The sequence below is a fragment of the Neovison vison genome, chromosome 1 (genome assembly GCF_020171115.1).
Source record: "Neovison vison isolate M4711 chromosome 1, ASM_NN_V1, whole genome shotgun sequence".
Taxonomy (NCBI): Eukaryota; Metazoa; Chordata; class Mammalia; order Carnivora; family Mustelidae; genus Neogale; species Neogale vison.
The window spans coordinates 178,088,318-178,107,742 of record NC_058091.1 but is presented as its reverse complement, the minus strand read 5'-3'; the positions used below and the strand labels follow the sequence as shown (position 1 = coordinate 178,107,742).

The 19,425-nt window shown below is 44.1% G+C and overlaps 1 protein-coding gene across 3 annotated transcripts in view; it reads right to left on the bottom strand.

Moving 5' to 3' along the window:
* The window catches only part of LOC122916393 (synuclein alpha interacting protein), a 236,251-nt gene that overhangs the window by 64,395 nt on the left and 152,431 nt on the right, over positions 1-19,425 (bottom strand). For 2 of the 3 annotated variants that reach the window (XM_044263724.1, XM_044263713.1), the window contains exons 2-3: positions 16,244-16,347; positions 2,957-3,029 (exon numbers count right to left, since the gene is read on the bottom strand). In XM_044263724.1, the coding sequence (XP_044119659.1) occupies positions 2,957-3,029; positions 16,244-16,300 (130 nt within the window). In that variant the 5' untranslated portion in view covers positions 16,301-16,347. Of the gene's footprint in view, positions 1-2,956; positions 3,030-5,724; positions 5,869-16,243; positions 16,348-19,425 lie in introns of all 3 variants that reach the window. The other variant, XM_044263735.1, reaches the window with a different exon arrangement.

Genomic DNA, 19,425 nt, shown 5'->3' with positions numbered 1-19,425 from the left:
CCCACAAGTGCCCCCCTCCAACTCCTACAAGTTACTCTGTCACGTCGCTTCGAGTCACCTCTTCATTTCACTGGGTGAAATGATCTGGTTTACGTATTCGTTTGCTTGTCTTTTGTTCGTCACTCCCTAGAATGTAAATGTCACAAGAACGGGGACCTTGTTGGTGTCTTATTTGTTACTACATCCTGAGTGCCTTTGACAGCAAAATATTCAGTTATCGGCTGAATGAATAAATAAAAGAACAAACGGGCCTGAGAACATCTGATCAAGGGCTTGTTAATGCAAGGATGGACGGTAGCATTTGACAACCTACACAAAACAGAAATTGCTTAACAAACTTGAGAACGGTAAAGAGCCTTCATCTGGTGGCATATATTCTAAGCAACAGCAATTTGGGGAATGTTTCCCCAGCAGATGCCCTTGTCCCAAGAGAAGGTGTGGACTCTTTTCAGAGGCCAGCGGGCCTTCTGCTGCCACCTGTTTGAAAAGATTACCGTGAAGATGGAAATTGGCAAGCCCTCCCAGAGCAAGCTCCTCCTGGTTGTGAACACAGGAAGACTAGAGGGGTGCAAAGGGTTTTTCTAGAGCTCAATGCTCTTGGAATGAATCAAGAATGGCTCAATTCTTTCAGAAACTAGCTGTGAAAAATCTTTACTATGTTGAGATTTCTTTTAAGGGAGCTCACAGATAATCTACAGTGCTACTATGGAGAGATGGTTTTTTCTGTTCTTTTTCTAGGACCACTCTGGCTCCGTTAGAAAGTGGTCTGACTGCCTCCAAATTAGGTGTACATGTGATTCCATTGAAGGTATATGTGTGATTCCATTAAGAGGCCTGAGTCTTGCCCATAGACATCAATTTCCTGTCAGGTCTAATTATTGCCAATGACCTTGAGCACTGGGTCTTTGCTCTGGGTGAAGTTTAAAGGCTTCTGAACTTGAAACTGGTGTCCTTCTCAACCAGAGAAGAAATGTCCGATTTCATATTGTGCGAGCAGTAAGAAATCACATGACCTGGAGAAAATGGGATGGACCCGTCCCAGGAAAAATTATTTTTGAAAACTTGGGTTAATTCACTTACCTTGGTAAGCAAGAATAGCTACTGAACAGAGAAGGGAAATTCACCACTTAATCAATAAGGGAAAATGCTGATTTTTAAAGTTTTAAAAGGATAATCTCCTAAAATTAAATGAATGTCACTAAGTCAAGCTGTCTCAGGGTACTTATGAGTAAGGATAGAGAACCCACTCCAGGACGGACTTGCTGCAGTGCGAATCCCAGCTCAGCAATTTAACTGCTGTGTGACTCTAGGCAAGATATTTGACTTCTCTGTTCTGTGCTTCCGTTTGCCCACCTATAACATAAACATCTTAAGTACTCAGCTCTTGAGCATTTTTTGGATTAACTGAGTTAACGTGCTTGAAGGGCTTACAACAGAACCTCCCACACTGAGCACGATGCTAGTGGTTGCTATTATTTCTTCTCTCTTACTCCCACCTTTTAAAGAAGAAAATCCTGCATCTACAAAGTAACTTCAGATGCATCACCTAAACTCATCCTAATGGTGCCTGGTAACATTAGCAGAACAAGCTTCTTCTTTATTTTGTAGACGATCACTCTCAAGCTCTAGGTTGTATAGCTGATAAGTGACTGAACCCTAACTTGAACCCACATCACTGCCCCCAGTCAAGGATCCAACTTGGAACCTGGGGACGCCTTGTCAGGAGGCACTCCCCTGGAGCCTCGAGGCCAAAGCCTCTGCTACACCAGACAGAAACTTGAGTGTGTTTGCAATTTAGAAAACAAAAACCGAGCCCCCTCCCCAAAACTGAAGGTGAAGGAAAACTTCTATGAGAACTTAGAACTATTCTCTGTGTTTCTGACGCAAACACTGAAGCATTACTCTCCCTCACAAAAACAGAGATAAACCTTGGAAGACTGATTATTTGCCCCATCTCATCTAAGCAAAATGTCAAAGGTGAATGAGCAGTTGAAGAGACAAGTGACTGAGCTTTGTGCAAGTCCTTTCAGTGAGAATGGCCTAGAACTCTAGTAGCTGCCCAGACAAGGGCCATCTATTTATTTTGAAACACGATACACATGATCGGACGATTATCTTGAGGTTTCCACAGCCCATGGTTCTCAGGATTCGAGCTACCATCAGAGGAGATCCAGCTTCAGCACGATTAATGGCAATGCCTTACAGTAATTACTCCGAAAAACAATAAACATCCTTTCATCATTTAATGCCATGGTATCGTGCCCATCGACATCCTTTTTAATTTTCATTTTTGCCCAACACAAAGAGAAAAGGAGAGAGGCTTAATTTGATTTACAGAGGGGGGAAAAACAACCCTGAATGTCCTTTATTAATTTATTTCTTTTTGCCGGGGTGGGGGCGTCTGCAAGGAGAAAAGGTCAACCAGCTGGTTTTCATCTATATGCCATAATTCTCTGTTTAGTTTACACTATTAAACTCCCAAGCTTTGCTTTAATCTTAACTGTTCCAGTATGCCTCCCTGCAGATCCTATCATGTCGCATCCCTGATAGAGTTTCAGACGCTGACGAAGCCCCATCCCCCAAGCTGGTCCCGGCCATATGGGTAGTGAATTCGTCCAACATTTTTTTCGTTGGCGCCTGCATCATTATATTTTGTCACCAATGGTTTCTCGGGTTTTCAGTAAATTGCGGCGTATACTGCGGTTTGGAGCTGCCGAGATGACGGCCCCTGTTGAGCCATATACAGCCGTGTCCTCATTAGGGCCTCCCTGTCCCGTTAGCCTTTGGAGGATGACCTGACATCTGTTTGCAGAGGGCATGTGTGTAGAGGGGAGGAAGCGAGAGGCTGTAAAAGACAGACAGAAGGCAGGCGCAACGAGTGTGAGGGGGAAACATCTCCCCAGAGTCCTCTGCTCTCTGAGTCAGGGGCAGGAGAGGGCTGGGGAGTGAGCCATACCTGATCTGTCTTCGCTCTGTGAGTCACATCTTCGGCACAGTTCCGGGATGGTCTTCAGTGACGTGACTGAGTACTGAATGGGAAGCCAGAGGACAAAGGGAAGAAAACAGCATTTTAAAACGAGAACGTGACATTCACTCAAATTGGCCAGAAAAGGCAAAACACAAGAAGTGATACTTGAGTCCAACACGTATATATGCAGAAAGTCTGTCTAATTTTATCTGAAATGGGCTGCTTGGGGACCTGGCGGCAGCCCTGGCTCCACCTAGAAGCATCGAAACAGATGCACATTAAAAAAAGGCTCCGAGGCACCCCCCTTCCACACGCAAGGTGTGGCTAAGCAGACATTCTCCCTCCTATTACTTCTGCTACTGGTGGAGGATGGAAGGAATTTTTGGCCCCGAGAGGCTCCAGGTGTCCAGAATATGTGCATGTTGAGTCCGGGTGTAAAGGGCCGGGGGGAGAAGTCCCCAGCTTCCGGCAGCCCCCAGGGCTGCCAGGAGCTTTACCCATGCCCACACTGGCTGGACTACACAAACTTCACGTTGTCACCTGCCAGAGATGTCACTGGGTGGCATCTGTGAGCTCCATGGGAAATCCCGGGGGAAATGTTATGAGAAGCAAGAGGACCGTGGTTCTGTGTCTGCAAGCTAATCTGTTTCATGTACAGATTAATCCAAACTGAAAAAAAAAAAAAAAAAAAACCACCTCCCAGCATCAACCCAGTACCAACTCAGGGACCAGCTCTCAGGATAACAAATTACAACACGAGGGGGCATAAAATCAGATGAGCCAAAACAAATGTAAAATCAATAGCTATGATTTATGGGCACTACGTCTGACGCCACTCCATCTTTCTGCAGAGAAGGATGTTTTAAAACAAAATAGATAGGATGAGCTATTTCTTTAACCAAAGGACTGTCTTCAATCACACATTAATTCCTAAACGACAGCTCCCTAAAATATCTTGCTCTGTACCTTTGGGAACAATGTTCTTATGGCAATGAGAATGTATTATAAATTACTTAGACTGCTGCAAAATTTGGGGGGATTGAAAACAAATCTTTAATCTGAAAGAAAAATGATCATGGGAAATTCATTAAGATTATTCTAGCATTACAAGTGAGGAATGTATAATTAGGGCACATCTGTCAATAAGAAGGTACTTTAGTTAGCTTGACGTAGACAGCCAAGTGTTTACATCGAGGACCACCCCCCTCAATGCTTTCTCCACGACGACGTCAGGACAGCAAGATGGGGTGGGGGGGCGGGCAATGGTAGCTACTGCCAGTTTGCCAATCGCCTGTCACAAACAAATTAAATTTCCAGTTCTTCCAAGTGAAAAATGAAATCTCAAATGACTAATTAGGGAAATTACTTTTACCTGTCTGATGCAATGATATCCTGTTTATGGTGCCCGTTCCTGTGAGACTACAGGGACTTCAGTCAATCTACCACATACTCAGGAGGAGAGAGGGCTGTCTCTTAAACCAAAAATAAACTTCAAGCATTTCCCCCCTTCTGCAGTTTGCTCTTTGGGGGCTGGGGTTAACACAGGTACACAAGGCATTTTTCTTGTTACTAATAAGGTACCTTATGTTCCTGGCCAAGTACGAGCTCTCTAAGGAATCTGGTAGCTTCTTGAGACCAGCTGGTACAGGTTAAATAATTACACAGTTTATAATTCAATTAAAATGAGGCCTTGTGTTTCAGCTGCCATGTGCCCCAGGGAAGCCCCCCTTGGCAAAGTCTCGCCCCCTCTCCTTCTGGTTTGCTCTGTTTTTCTTCCAAGGTGAAATGTTTGAAAGGGGGAATTTGGATCGTGGAAGGGGGAAAAGGGGAAGATGGATCATGTTGAAATATAGTTCATGATAAATGCAGTAAGGTCGTTCCCTGAGCTTAATGATATGTATTTGATTAAATCGGGTTTGTTGTTTTCTGCATTTTCAGCCACGTGCATCCTAACTGCTACCTCTCACCTCAAAGTCTGGCATGTCAGAATCTCTGAGTTATTAGCTGTACCTTCAGCTCTTCCTGTGTGACCTCAAAGGCCTGCAGCGTGCAGTAACTCTTAATGTAATGAGGTTTAAATTGGAGCAGTGCAGGCTGCCTGGCTGGTGTGGGGACAGAGCTACAGGCAGAGGAGTCTCACTGAACCCCACCCACTGCCTCAACCCCCATCCCACGTGGCAGTTTTGCCTCCACCCCTGGCATGCAGAAAGTCACGTCTGTGAAGGCAGACATCTTAATTCATTGGGAATAATGACCTTGAAGAAAAAGTCATATGCTGCTCCTGGTAATGAAAATTACAAGTACAGCAATTTGAGAAAAGGACGATGTATTGGCCAGAAAATCAAAGTTCTGGATAACTGTCAGGGTATTTGGAATGTCAAATTCAGCAAAGACTCCAACCTACACTGTGAACAAATCCACCACCCTTTAAAAAAGGCACAAGGAAAACATCCGTTTGTGTATTTGTTTCAGTAAGCACACACTGCACTTTGGATAGAAGATAAAGCCTGACAGAATGTTGTATGGTTAGGTCATGATGGGGAGAGTAGCAGAGGAAACACACAATTCACAAAACCAACATGCAAAAACATTTTCATATGTGCACATTCGGGAATAAGCAAATGACCCAGGAAGTCTCCCTCACACAAGCACATTGTATTACCATCTGGGAGCTGAAAGGGAGGGCTTCCCAGGCCCTCATCCCAGTGCAAAGGACAGATGGCCTTTTATTAGGAGCTGCCTAATCGCCAAACCACCTCATTCCCCGGACAACGGCCAACTACTCTCTGGGCAACAACTACTGTCATTTTGGCCCTACCAGAACCAAAGCTCAATGTGTCTTCCCTGTCCCTTGCCCCCAACCCATGCCTTTGTATTCTGTTCCCTTGATAGCTATTATCCTTGGATGATAAGAGAGGGAGGGCTTGCAGATGGTTGAGAAGCAACACATTTCCTGACTTTATGTTGCTCTGATTTATAAAAAAAAAAAAAAAAATCTTCCAGAGGTTATTCCCATAGAAATAGCTGTTGTGAACCACAATTCATTTGCACTCCTCTATCATGTCTCCAGAAAATCCTCTGCTTCTTCAATGACCCTGTGCCTTCAACGTTTAGTTCTACCTTCTGTACCTTTACTCCAGGGTCCTCTTTGACAGCAAAGCCTTCTGGTGGCCAGGCAAAAGCCTTCGCTCTGTAAGGAGAGCTGGTGTTCTTTCTGCATGAACCCCTAGCTAACTGCTTCAGCACTGAAAGCCTCCACTCCTCTCTGTCTTTGGTAAAATACTGCCTCGCCTTGTGCTCTGTTGTTTCCTAGGTGTTGGTGCTGGCTCCCCCAAGTGCCCGACGGAAAGGATGGGGTCTTTGACTTGCAGGTATGCAAGGAACAGTGTCTTATTAACTATTTGAAATATCAAGACAAGCACATGTCTGATTAATCCCTGGGCACAATATTATAGATGTTCAAAGAAGCTCTCTCGTATTTAGGTGCTAAGTGGGAATTTCCTCCAGGCTTCTGTACTTGCCCTAGAATTAATTCACTTTCTAAAATGCAGATTTGAGGGGTGCCTGGGTGGCTCAGTGGGTTGGGCCTCTGCCTTCGGCTCAGGTCATGATCCCAGGGTCCTGGGATTGAGCCCCGCGTCGGGCTCTCTGCTCTGCAGGGAGCCTGCTTCCTCCTCTCTCTGTCTCTGCCTGCCTCTCTGCCTACTTGTGATCTCTGTCTGTCAAATAAATAAATAAAATCTTAAAAATAAATAAATAAATAAAATGCAGATTTGACTAAGCTGCTTCTCTGTTTCAGATGGGTTACAAGGCAAAGCCTTAGCAGGGCACATAAAGGCCTGCATGAGCTCAGGTTTATCTCTTCCCATTATCCACTTCTCTTTGGATGATGGCCAAGTGAAATTTCTTATGGATCCCCTATCCACTGTTCTATCTGTTTATACCTTTATGCATGCTATTCTGTCCACCTGGAATGCCACTGCAGCCATTCCATTTAGGTAAACTCTTTTCAATTCTTCAAGCTCTGCTTAAGAATCACATCTTAATCACCTAAAAAATCTTCTCCCACCCTTCCAGATGGAAGTACTTCCAGCTTTCAAAGTGTGATGTCTGGACCAGTGGTATCAACGTCATCTAGGAACTTGTTAGGAATTCACATTCTTGGGCCCCATCCTTGAAACTCTGAGGACAGAGCCCAGCAACTGGTGTTTTTATAAGCCAACCAAGTGATTCTGTTGAATGCTAAAGTCCAAGAACAACTGCTCTCTGTACAGATTTTAGGCACTTGTCCATTACAGATTCTATCACAGGGCATTTTGCCTACATGTTCCCATCATTGCTCTCTCTGCTTTCTGAGGGTGTGGACAATATTTTATTTGCCAAAGATACTGGACACTTATTTAACTGAATAAAAAGAATTCCCCTATGTAACCATGACTTTAGTGGCAAAAATAAAAATAATATTTACAGCAATTAATATTTATATGGCATTGGTCTTCCTAGAAAGGCACGTTATTACAAGTCTAGAGATGCAATCGTGGTACAGCTAAAAGAAAAGAATGCACTTCTAATAGATTAACAGCATTGTTACTAGATGATGCCTTAGTCTTTTGTATGAAGAAAATGGATTTGGAGCCAGAAGATCTAGATTCAAGCCCCTGTTCTGATATTTATTAACTGGAGTTCTGGACAAATCATTTCTTATCTCTGGGGCTCATTTTTTTTTTTTTGAAGATTTTATTTATTTATTTGACACAGAGAAAGAGAGAGAGAGAGAACACAAGCTGGAGGAAAGGAGGAGGGAGAAGCAGACTCTCTACTGAGTAGGGAGCCCGATGGAAGGCTCAATCCCAGAACCCCAAGATCATGACTTGAGTTGACGGCAGAAGCTTAAAGACTGAACCACGCAGGCGCCCCTCTGGGGCTCATTGTTTTTTTTTTTTTTAAACAGATAGAACACAGGTGATCACATAAGATAATGCAAGTGAAGTCAGTTTGCAAGCAGTAAAATGATGCTGAATGTTTTTGTCTCTTCCCCCGACCTGTTCTCCATGTGTGTACACAATCCTTCTTCCCTCCCTGCCTTCATTCCCCTCCTGATTTTAAGCTCAGAAGATCAAGATGTGGGAACTAAAGAGATCGGAAGAGGGGGCCGAACTGGGACTGGAAAAGAGGAAGAGCCCAGCCTCTCCCTGCATGTTCTTTGGCTTCCCTATGGTCTTTCCTCCACCAAGAGAGTCCATGGCCAAGGGCTGACACTGAAACTTAGCTTCACAAACTACAGAGTCGATGTGACGCAAGACAATCCTACACAGCCCAGCCTGCGCCAGTCACTTCTGTCACTCTGCCATGCAAAACAGTTTGAACGTGCATGGGATTCGTAAAAACAGTGCGTGGTTTCTACACCAAACCGTGAGGATCTCTGACCACCCTAGATATTGCTCACGACTGAAAGGCTTTGGCCCTGACTCCAGAAAGCTGGAGCCAGTTGGGTGAACAAGCAGACATTACTCAAACAGTAATGAGCCACAGAGAATAAAAGAACGAAAATCCCCAGCACCTTTTGAAGTTAGAGACTTTTAAACAACTAGGGTCTCATTAAGTTTCCAAAAGAAACAATTAAGCCAGTCGCCCAAACAACTATCCTGAAATTCATGCTTTCTCACAAAGCTTTCCAGAAGGGAGGCAGGCATCTCGACAGGCATACAAGGAAATGGCCGCCACGTGTACATATAAGGCTGGCGGCGGAAGCAGGCACACCCTCGAGTGAGATTTTCAGACACACGGTATTTTTCTGCAGTTTGGGCCTCCTTTCCAGTAGTCTGCCCTTCCTGGCGTTACATCCTCCCCACAGATGGTGCTGAGGATGTGGCAGTAAGAGTCCTCCCCTTCACCACTAGCCCTCCACTTGTGTTCAGGTCTCTTCCTCTCCCGTCCCTTCAGAGCTCTGGCTCTGCCATCATCCCTCTTCTCTCCTTCTCTTCAGCCACCCTCTTCACCTTGGCTCTTGCCTCTGATCCTAAAAAACAAACAAGCGCTCTCACCCCCTCAAGATATGCTGCCTCCCCCAATGACCAGACCATGGGTTTCCTTGCTCTTGTGTTCACCGCTCTCTTTTCTGAGAGAATTGCTATGACTCTTTTCTCTCCTTCCTCATCTCTTGTATTTACTCCTCTAGCCACCACAACATGGATCCACTCCACCATCCCAAAGCCCCCACTCTTATTATAGCCACCGATAGGTCTTCACCAGAAAAGCCAACCATTTTCTTTATAATATATGGCCTATTCCCCACTATTGGTCACTTGCTTCTTTAAATTCTTCAGATCCCTCTCTCCCTTTTAGGTCCCATTAGTATTCATCCCATATTTATGAAACTGTTTTCCAGTCTCCTTTGTAGAAGCCTCTTCTCCATACGATGTGGGACATACTTCTGCACAGTTCTGTCCTTGGGACTATTCTTCTTTTCACATTCCGTATTTCACAGGTGACTGTACAGATGCCCACAGTTCCAGCCACTGTGTCTACAGGGTGGGGATACTGGTGATCTACATTTTCATGTATTTATCCCAGGCTGCTTTAAATACATTTTTTTCTACCATTTAGTTTCCATTAAAGAAAAATATTATAACTAATCTTATTTTCAAATGCATTTTTGTTCTGGTTCCTTGTTTTTATTCCAATAAGAGGATTTTTTTTAAAAATTAATAATAATCCAATTCTTTTACACTAAGACATCTTTTGAAGGTTGGGAAAACTCAGTAGCTGTTTTGACCATTTGAAGAGTATACCACACATAGGATTATAATGTTAACATGTGGTCAGGCAAAAGATGAAGGTCTACATTGGCAAAGGTGGGGAGACATCACAGCACTCAAAGATTCCCTTCTGCTAGGAGTGGTGGTCATGGATGAGAAGAGACCTGGATGGACCCAGCCAACCAGAGGTGACTAATGTGCCCTGGAGAAGTCATTTAAACAGAAGTTACCTACATGGAATCTAGAGCTAGACTGCCCATGTTATATTCTGGCTTCACCACTTTCTACCTACCTAACAGTAATTCCTTAACTCCTATCAGTTTCTTCATCTGTAAAACAGGGTAACCATGGTACTTCCATCAGAGCCTCGCTGTGCAGCTTATGAGCTAATTATATAAAATATAGGTAATACTTTCTGATGTGTAGGAAGTGTTCAGTAAATGCTAGCTATTAATATGATTTACATTAAAATAAGCATTTAAGAAGTGAAGCCAAAGCAATGGCAACTACTGAGGCAAGCATTAAAATTACAAAGGAATTACAAAAGAAATTTATGTTGTGGTGGGGCACATGGCTGGCTATAATCCCTGTTCAGCTTCAATGATGGTCTAGTTTTAATTGCGAGCCAATAATCAGTCATCCCAGAAATATAAAGATGGTCAAGATTGGAGCTTGAAATTGTAATTCAATCTGACCTTCTATGAAGTTAGCCTGACATTTCATAAGAAGCTCAATTATTCTGATGGGTTTCCATAAGCCCTGAGAACACAGATCAAGCCCATGTTGTTCACCCAAGCCCAGAACTGCTCTTGGCACACTGGTAATGTCTAATACGTGTTGTTGAATAGATTAGCACAGAATGTAGTCGTACATAAGAGGTACATCGTGTAAATAATCTGCACTGAGTCTAACACATGCTATAACTAGCAGGCAAGATAAGATCTTTTAGGACTATCTGCAGAGTAAGGGAAGAGCAAAAAAAAATCTGGCAGTCACTCATTCTTGGAAATCATCCTCTACGGCCGCTCTCCACCTTCTCAGGAAGAGGTATTGAGTCCAGGACATGGAGGCTGGGGGGCCCAGGTTCTGGTCTTGGCCTCTTAAAGTACCCATGGGATAGGAATATGTAATTCATCTTGTCTGGATTAGATTATTCCTAATTCCTTTCCTGGCAGGTGTTCAGAAAAACAAGAGAACAGAGATGACATATGATAGCTGAACAAGACATGAGGCTTTCGATAACGGGGGCCACAGAAGGGAGGAGTGAAGGGTAATGACGACTCGAACACAGGACATTTGCAAAAGAATGTGGGAACACTCAACAAAACTAGATCATATTGAGAAGCACTAACAAAAGTTTTAATGGGGATGAGAACAGTTGAGTGTTGGGAAGGGCAGGGCTGATGGACGGGACAGTGAAGCAAGGCGCAAAGGCAGCCCGAGGACAGGTGAGAGAGTCTTGGTCACTTTCTAGGAAGCACACAGGGAAGTATGGTAGGCTCATGCTCACGCAGACCTCTTGCTGGACAGGAGGGGCAAGCCAGGTTCTTTCTACCTTGATTAACTGCACATTCTTTTTCACTCCTAAAATCAGGGCAAAAGCTGTACTCTTGACCCACTCAACTCTGCCTGAGTCCCCTTGATAAGCTCCGTGTGCCTTTCCTTGGGGCCTCCTGCTGCTACAAAATGGCTTCGCAGAAATGTGACAAAATCTTGGAGGTGTCAGTGGACTGCGTTGAGTAAAAAGTGGTGCATGCAAGCCAGAGGGTGGCTGGCATTTTAGTGCAAGGATGGAAAAATGTGAAAACCCACTGAAAGGAGATTTGTTTGCCATAAGAAGTTATTTTTCTACCAGCCACTTTAGGAAAATGCATCCACATAATTCCCTGCCGTTACTCTGGGTTGGTTTAAAGGGGATAGTGAAGTGCCAAGGACATTTGCTTGTCTTGATCTCATGTGACCTACACAAAAAATAGGCTGTCAGAACACGTCATCTTTCACCAAAGTTGTAGTCAGGGTAGTACAAAAAGGTGGCAAAAATTCCCGAGTACAGGAACAGAATATACCCTCCCTTCTGTCTATGTGTATGCATGCATGTGTGTGTGTCTGTGTGTATGTATGTGTATTTGTGCATATGCACACGTAGGTATGCATATCGGTATGTGTGTACACATGTGTATTATATAAGTACATAGGTATGGATTTTTATACATACATATATAAAATTTCGTATTTTCTCCATAAAACCCAGGGCAATAGGTAGCTGATTATTACCATTTTAGAGATGGGAAAGCCCAAGGGCAAAAATATTAAGAGATCTGCCTATGTTTGCTTCAGCTCGTTTTATATTTTATTTAGAATACATACCAACTCCATTACTTCCCAAGAGCGATTTGCAATCACATCAGTAACAAATGTAGAAAGTGAAGGCATCTTACAGACTGGTCCAGGATCCCTGGACAGTCAGAAGGGGAAGAGTAACGTGTCACAGAGTTCTGTATTTAAATCCTGACCCTGCCACTTATGTACCTATACCCTTGTGAAAGCCAGATGATCTTCCCAAGGCTCAATTTTTTTCATCTGCCAAATGGGATTCCAATAGGAGCCGATGTGAGGCTTCAACCAAGATACTAGACCCACAGCATGGGGCAGTGCGTGGTAGAACCCATGTCTAAGCTAGCGGTGAGGTCCCTCCTAGAGATGCACAGTTCAGGCTCTGTTTTGTTCAGTCCTGTGTCTATTACTATTTTGGGGGAAAGCAAAATGGCCCTTCTTATTCAAATACACCTAAGCCTACTAGGAATATTCTGGCGTATATTTCCTTTTTTAAGAGAGAGGTCTGCCTTCCACAGGAGTAAAGAAAGAAATCTGCAAACCCATTTGCAGAGACAGAAAAGCCCGGCTTTGAACTGTGGTGTTTCTGCATGTCGTCATCTCCCTCCCCAACCTGCAGGGATGGGGCAATGTTCGCTCCTTAGAGATGGCAGGGTTACAAGAATGAGCTGTTCAAACCCTGCAGTTTGTAAAGGATGAATGCTATTTTGGGGCCTGGGAAACTTCAAAATAATGTGATTGCCTTCTGGGTTTTGTCTCATTAGGTAAATGCAAAAAAGTTCTAGTTGCTGTTTTGAACCAATACACAGCCTGGGTCTTAATTAAAACAAGGACCAGGCTCATGACCGGCAGGGGTGGGGGGATCTTGAGATAGAAAGCATGGATGGACTACGTCATAGGACGACAGCTAGAGAATAAGATGGGCAGTTGTGAACTTGGGCATCTTTTCGGTAAACATCTTTTCCAAATATACTGGGCATTTTCCTCCTTACTCTTGCCACTCAACCAGGGAAGAGACATTAAGGGCTGTGAGAGATGGAGTTTATGGCATCCTAAAAGTGAAGGCATGCTTATGGGGGACTGACCAGGTTCTTTTTATGCCAGTGGATTAACAAGTTAAACACATCTTCATTTTTAAATGTCAGCCTCTGAATAGCTTCCGTTTGACCCCTAAAGCAGTTGTAACATTTACTGCTGTTGGTTTACCTGAAGAGGCTGAGGATAATCATTTCAACATTAAAGAGGTCACCACTGCTTTCCCTAAGAAGTTGTTATCTAAGAACAACATGATTCTGGCACATTTAAGGAACTGACCCGGATCCAATGAAACTATTATAAAATAATCTGCCATGTTCTAGAGGTTGCCATATTAGAACTTCTTTCATTTCATGGGGTCTAAAAAAAACAACAACAACAAAAAACAGATGGCTTACGCTCAGTACTACTGACATGTTAGGTCAGGGAATTCTTTGTTGTAGGGAACACAGGGAATTTCCTGTGCATTTTAGGTCGTTCAGAAGCATCCTTGGTGTCCACCCACTAGATGCCAGTGGGACCCCTCCCCAACCAGGACAACCAAAAATGGCTCCAGGCATTGCCAAATGATCCCCTGGGGTGTAGGTAAAAGGACCACTGGACCGTTGGACCACTAGACTAAAGGACCAATGCACCCGACAAGGACCATTGCAGTAGACTATATTCACCAAGAGAATCAGTCAAGTATTGTGCCCAGAGCAGGTATTCCAGAGACAGAGTGCCCTCAATGAGCTGGGTGGCCCTGGACAAGATGGGTGACACCTCCATGCTTTGGTTTTCTCTTCCGTAAAACAAAGGTCATGATGAATTCTTGCCTCACAGGATTGTTGTGAGGATTAAACAAGATAATGCGTCTGCCCATGTGAACACTCGGGAAATGTGAGCCATTACTGTTTCAACTATTCTGCGCAAGCCATTACTGTTTCAACCATTCTAAGCACTGCCATTTTTTTTTCCCTTCTGGTTTCAGTGTAAAGGCAGGTTAAAGAGCCAAACAATAGAAACCTATTTAAAGGGGTAGGAGAAGGCCTGAGTGCAGCAACACAGTTACAGATGGGCGATCTTTATTTATGTTTCCGAGTGGTCAAGTTGTAGAAGTTCAACTCTTACACAATCCTGTATCCCTGATTTGCTCAACAGTGCCAACTATTGCCTAACGTGCTTTATTATCTTTCAAGTAGAGATCCCTAATTCATCAAAATTATAGGCTGCTGCCAGACGATCTTCTGTAAATACAAACGTTCTATTGTATTAAAAAACAAACAAACAAACAAAAAAAAAACCAAAACAGTCCTGACCTGATGCCTGGTTTTTTCCCTTGAGTTCTTTCTTAACCATTGGTCATATAAATATTATTGTTACTAATCACTGAAATAATCACACCAGCTACTTTAAGAGCAACTTACTGTGTGCCAAGCTAAATGCTCCATTATCAGGTCATCCAGCACCCAAAACAGCCTTAAAAGTTAGGTGGGTATCTTGGAGAGGCGAAGTTACTGTGCTCCCCGTCAGCGAAGAGCAGCAAGACTGGGCCCTAATGCCACCTTCCAAAGCCTATGCTCTTACATTGCAGCTTCATTGTCAACGTTGAGAGCAACCCTCAGTTCTTCATCATAACGCATTTCTCTCCTGCTAAGATGGTTTTCACACTCCCTCCACCTCCCCGCATGATTCTTTCCTTGCTTCTCTCCATTCAGCTCAAATACCTTGAGGTGAGTGTTGTGAAAGAACCACGCTCTGAACACTTTTAAGCATAGTAAGTTACTGAGAGAGAGAGAGCAAGAGACAGGAGGGCACCTGGGTGGCTCAGCGGGTTAAAGCCTCTGCCTTCGGCTCAGGTCATGATCTCAGGGTCCTGGGATTGAGCCCCTGGCTCTCTGCTCAGCGGGGAGCCTGCTGCCCCCCCCACCTGCCTCTCTGCCTACTTGCAATCTCTCTCTGTTAAACAGGTAAATAAAATATTTTTTAAAAAAGAGAGAGAGAGAGACAGGAACAAACCATGGAAAGGAAGAAACTCACTTCACGTCGGTCTTGACAAGGATTAACAAAGATTGTCTGGAATCTAGGATAGGGAGAGACTGAATTCACATGCCCCTGGTACACAAGGACTCATCCAAGGTTGTACAAAGCAGGTCATTCATCAAACTCACCCTAGTAATCCAGTTCTTGCACATGGTATGTAAATTTTACTTCAAAGTGAATGGCGAAGTAGAGAAATGACCCCTTGCCAGAAGTGTGTGAAAACAGCTTATCTTTTTGAGACCATTTTCTAGCAGGGACCCAAAGCTCCAGGCCCTGAGAGAGTGATGAAAAGTGGGGTCAGCAACTGTGACCGTGGAGGCGCTGGGAAGAAAGGTTAGAAGGCTAGCTCAGAAACAGCAACCTTCGGTTCACACACTCGGGAGAGCCCAGTTCGGCTCAGGGCTGAGAAGCCAACGTGGCTGCCGGTTGGCTCTGTGACAGAACTGACTGTGTGGCCCGGGGTAAGCCACAATCAGCTCTATGCAGGCTATGTAAGGATGACCCCTGAGAACCACCTTGAGGGAAGCTGGAGGCAGCAGGAAGTTGGCGGCTTTTGCGAGAACAAGGAAGCTCATCAGCCCGCACAGCTTGACAGGCTTAAACGGCGCCCTCAGAGGGCAGCCTGTCCAGTCCTTATCAAGGCATGACGCTTTCTCAGTATTCCCCACAAAGCATCCAACCTGTGCTTTGACGCCCAGAGGGACTGGGAGGATTCCTCTTATTGCTCATCAGTTAATAATTTGGCCATCCTTGTGTCCTTGTGAACGCCAGAGAAAGCCGGCTGCGGCAAAGCCAGTCATATAAAGGGAATTATCCCTGAAGGGTTATAGTCGTGCACTAGACACAGGCACTTTATACATTACTCAGTGAAAATTTTGACAAGGAAACAGATTAGGAAGGGAAGAGGAGGATCAGTGAGGTCAAACCCCTCCCCCACCACACATCCCGTCAAGTGAGATTCACTTCTCGGTCTAGGAAACCCCAAAACCACACTTTGTCTGTCACATGGGATTTCTGCTGTCAACTGCTAAATGCGATCGGGAGAGTTTCGGATCTACGGATAAGGCAGCCCACGGAGGTGAAGGCAGAATCCCATCAAGCGTCGCTTGCAAGAAGGGCTACTTACGGATATATCGTCACTGAAGTCAATCTCATCCAAGTCAAGGTATTCGGGCGCTTCCATTATTCCTCTATGCACATTTTGATTCAAGTCAAATACTTATAAAAGCCCTGGGGAAGACAGAGGCAAAAAAGAAAAGCAAAAGGGTTAGCTGTTTTATAACCCGAACTCCCATCTATATAGAAACAAACAAGAATGAGAAGAGTCACTGGGTGCTAGGGCTGCCTTGGAGCACAGGTCTGCTCTCCGGATGGCCCAGCCTGGCTTTTCAGGAACAGGAGCTCAGCTCCTCAGGCTCCCCAGGGAGCACCCAAGGGCCTTTGTTTCACTTCACTTCATCTGTGCTTGCGTATTTTTGCCAGGACAGTAACTCAGGTCAGCCGCTTCCCCAGACACCAATATTAGGACTGACCTAGCCAGCACCTAGCACTTACCACACCCTGGGTAAAAGCAGGGCTTTGGGGATGGGGAGCAAACCTCAAGACTGTAGGATAGTCACCATATTCCAATGTCTACTGCAGGCATATCCTTGGAAGCCGTGCATGAAGCAGTAAATCCTGGCCCCCCCACAGAAGTAACCCAAGTATAAGACAGAGACCAACTAACCAACAGTAATGGCTACTTCAGACATTGTAGGATGATGTCCAGTTCACCCCCTGTCCCCACCCCCCAACAGAATCCAGGCATAAATGTAAACCCCAGGGTTTCCCCCTGGCTCTGGGCTTCTGCCAGCGCTGCCTGACTGTGCCACAGTGACCAGACACAGGCAGGCGTCAGAATGTCCTCCATCAGCACTTGCCTCTGGGCTGCCTATGGCAATCCTTTAAATCTGTCAAGGAAGATACATCACCTCCCAGTTCGCTTTCCCATCACTTATCATCATCACCATTGGCAGCGGCAGTGTCACCTAGAGATGTCAAGACCAGAAATATAGATCTCCGGGCGGTGCCTGAGTGCACAGCGTCTCCTGCAGCGCCGACTCTGAGAGCGAACGAGATCCCCTTTCCTGTAACTTGTCTTGCTTATTACAGAAACCGTCTTCTGTATTCAGACTTGAGCCTCTGAAATAATGTATTCTCTCCTCTTTCCGTTCTCTAATCAAGGGGGTATTTTGATGAGACCGAGAAATAAGACGACTAAGGAATACGTTATTGGAAAGTGAAAATAAATCTAGGCTGATGAAAATGGGTTTAATTAATGATGAAAATGGGTTTAAAGAATATAAGATCAAGAGTGTAAAAACGACTCCTTTGGGAGGCATTGCATTGCTTTCTCATTTTGAGATCTTTTCTTTTTTTAAGCTATACAAATCAGTTAATTACAATAAATGGGGAGAAAAAATCACTTGCTATCCATACCTCAAAACCATGAGGTGATTTAATTTCCAGTGTTCCTTCTCTTCCCACATGTATATACCATTTTTACATTTTTTAAACTTTTTTTTTTAAAGATTCTATTTATTTGACAGACAGAGATCACAAGCAGGCAGAGAGAGAGGAGAAAACAGGCTCCCTGCTGAGCAGAGAGCCCAATGTGGGGCTCGATCCCAGGACCCTGGGATCACGATCCAAGCTGAAGGCAGAGGCTTTAACCCACTGAGCCAACCAGGCACCCCGTTTACATATTTTTAATTATAGTGCATACAGAGCTGATCCAAGAAAGGATTAGGAGGCTACTACCATGTTCAAATGAGATTATCCATTTAGAATAAATACTAAAAGTTCTCTGAGGGGGCACCTGAGTAGCTCAGTCGGCTGCGTGTCCGACTCTTGATTTCAGCTCACGTCATGATACCAGGATTGTGAGATCAAGCCCTGCACAGACTTCCACACTGGGCTTGGAGACTGCTTAAGATTCTCTTTCTGCCCTTCTCTTCCCCCACCTCCCCTTTAAAAAAAAAAAAAAAAGGTGATTTCTTCTGAAATCACATTAAGGTTTAAAATGAAAACAAAATCAATTTGTATTTGTTATATATATAATATTATATATCAATTTTACATATTATACATTAAATTGTTATCAGCATAATATGAATAATTATACAATAATTATATTAGTCATACTAATCATTAATGTTAAATAATAAATACCGATACATGTTATGTATTTATATATCTATTACTGTATTTATTCTGTATTTATATGAAGATGTTCTTTTTTTTTTTAAGGTTTTATTTATTTATTTGATACAGAGAGAGAGATCACAAGCAAGCAGAGAGGCAGGCAGAAGGAGAGAGAGGAGAAAGCAGGCTCCCTGCTAAGCAAAGAGCCCAATGCTGGTCTTGATCCCAGGACCCTGGGATCATGACTGAGCCAAAGGCAGAGGCTTTAACCCACTGAGCCACCCAGGCACCCCTAAGAAGAGGTTCTTAAGCAAACTGCTTGGAACAAAAATATATCACTTTTCCTCTAATCCTCACAAAGTTTTTTCAGAGAAAAATAATGCACACTCATATTTGCAAATTATACAAAATGACTTTCTATTCCATTCTGGTGGATTCTGAGACAATCCAGACTATTTGGATTCTAGCTCATCAGCAGACAGACTTCCTTCGAATCTAGTTTCTTTTCACTACATCTGCACTCCAGGTTGAATGGTTCACCTACATACTCTATTCCCATGGTCTTGGTGAACACAAGATGACTGTGGGCGTCAGGATGAGGTGCAGACAAAAAGACTCTCAGCAGAAACATGGATTCATGGGAGATGAAGCAGGAAATCATGTTTCAAGACTGGGGGTTGAGTGCATTTTTATTTTTTTTTTTTAGGATTTTATTTATTTATTTGTTAGAGAGAGCACACAAGCGCAGGCAGACAGAGTGGTAGGCAGAGGCAGAGGGAGAAGCAGGCTCCCCGCCGAGCAAGGAGCCCAATGTGGGACTCCACCCCAGGACACTGGGATCATGACCTGAGCTGAAGGCAGCCGCCCAACCAAGTGAGCCACCCAGGCGTCCCTGGAGCGCATCTTTAAACATAAGGACATACAGACTAAATATAAAATGCACATGAACTTGTCTTGTCAAAGCAAATTCACAAGGAATCATCAAGCCCCTGTTTGAGGTGTTCTGGCGATACATTCAGCAGTATCCACTCTAGAGCAGTCATTCTAATGGGACATAGCCAGTGCATAATATAGAGCATGACGTTAAAGTAGACGATCTTCATGGTTAGACTTGGAGATGGTAGT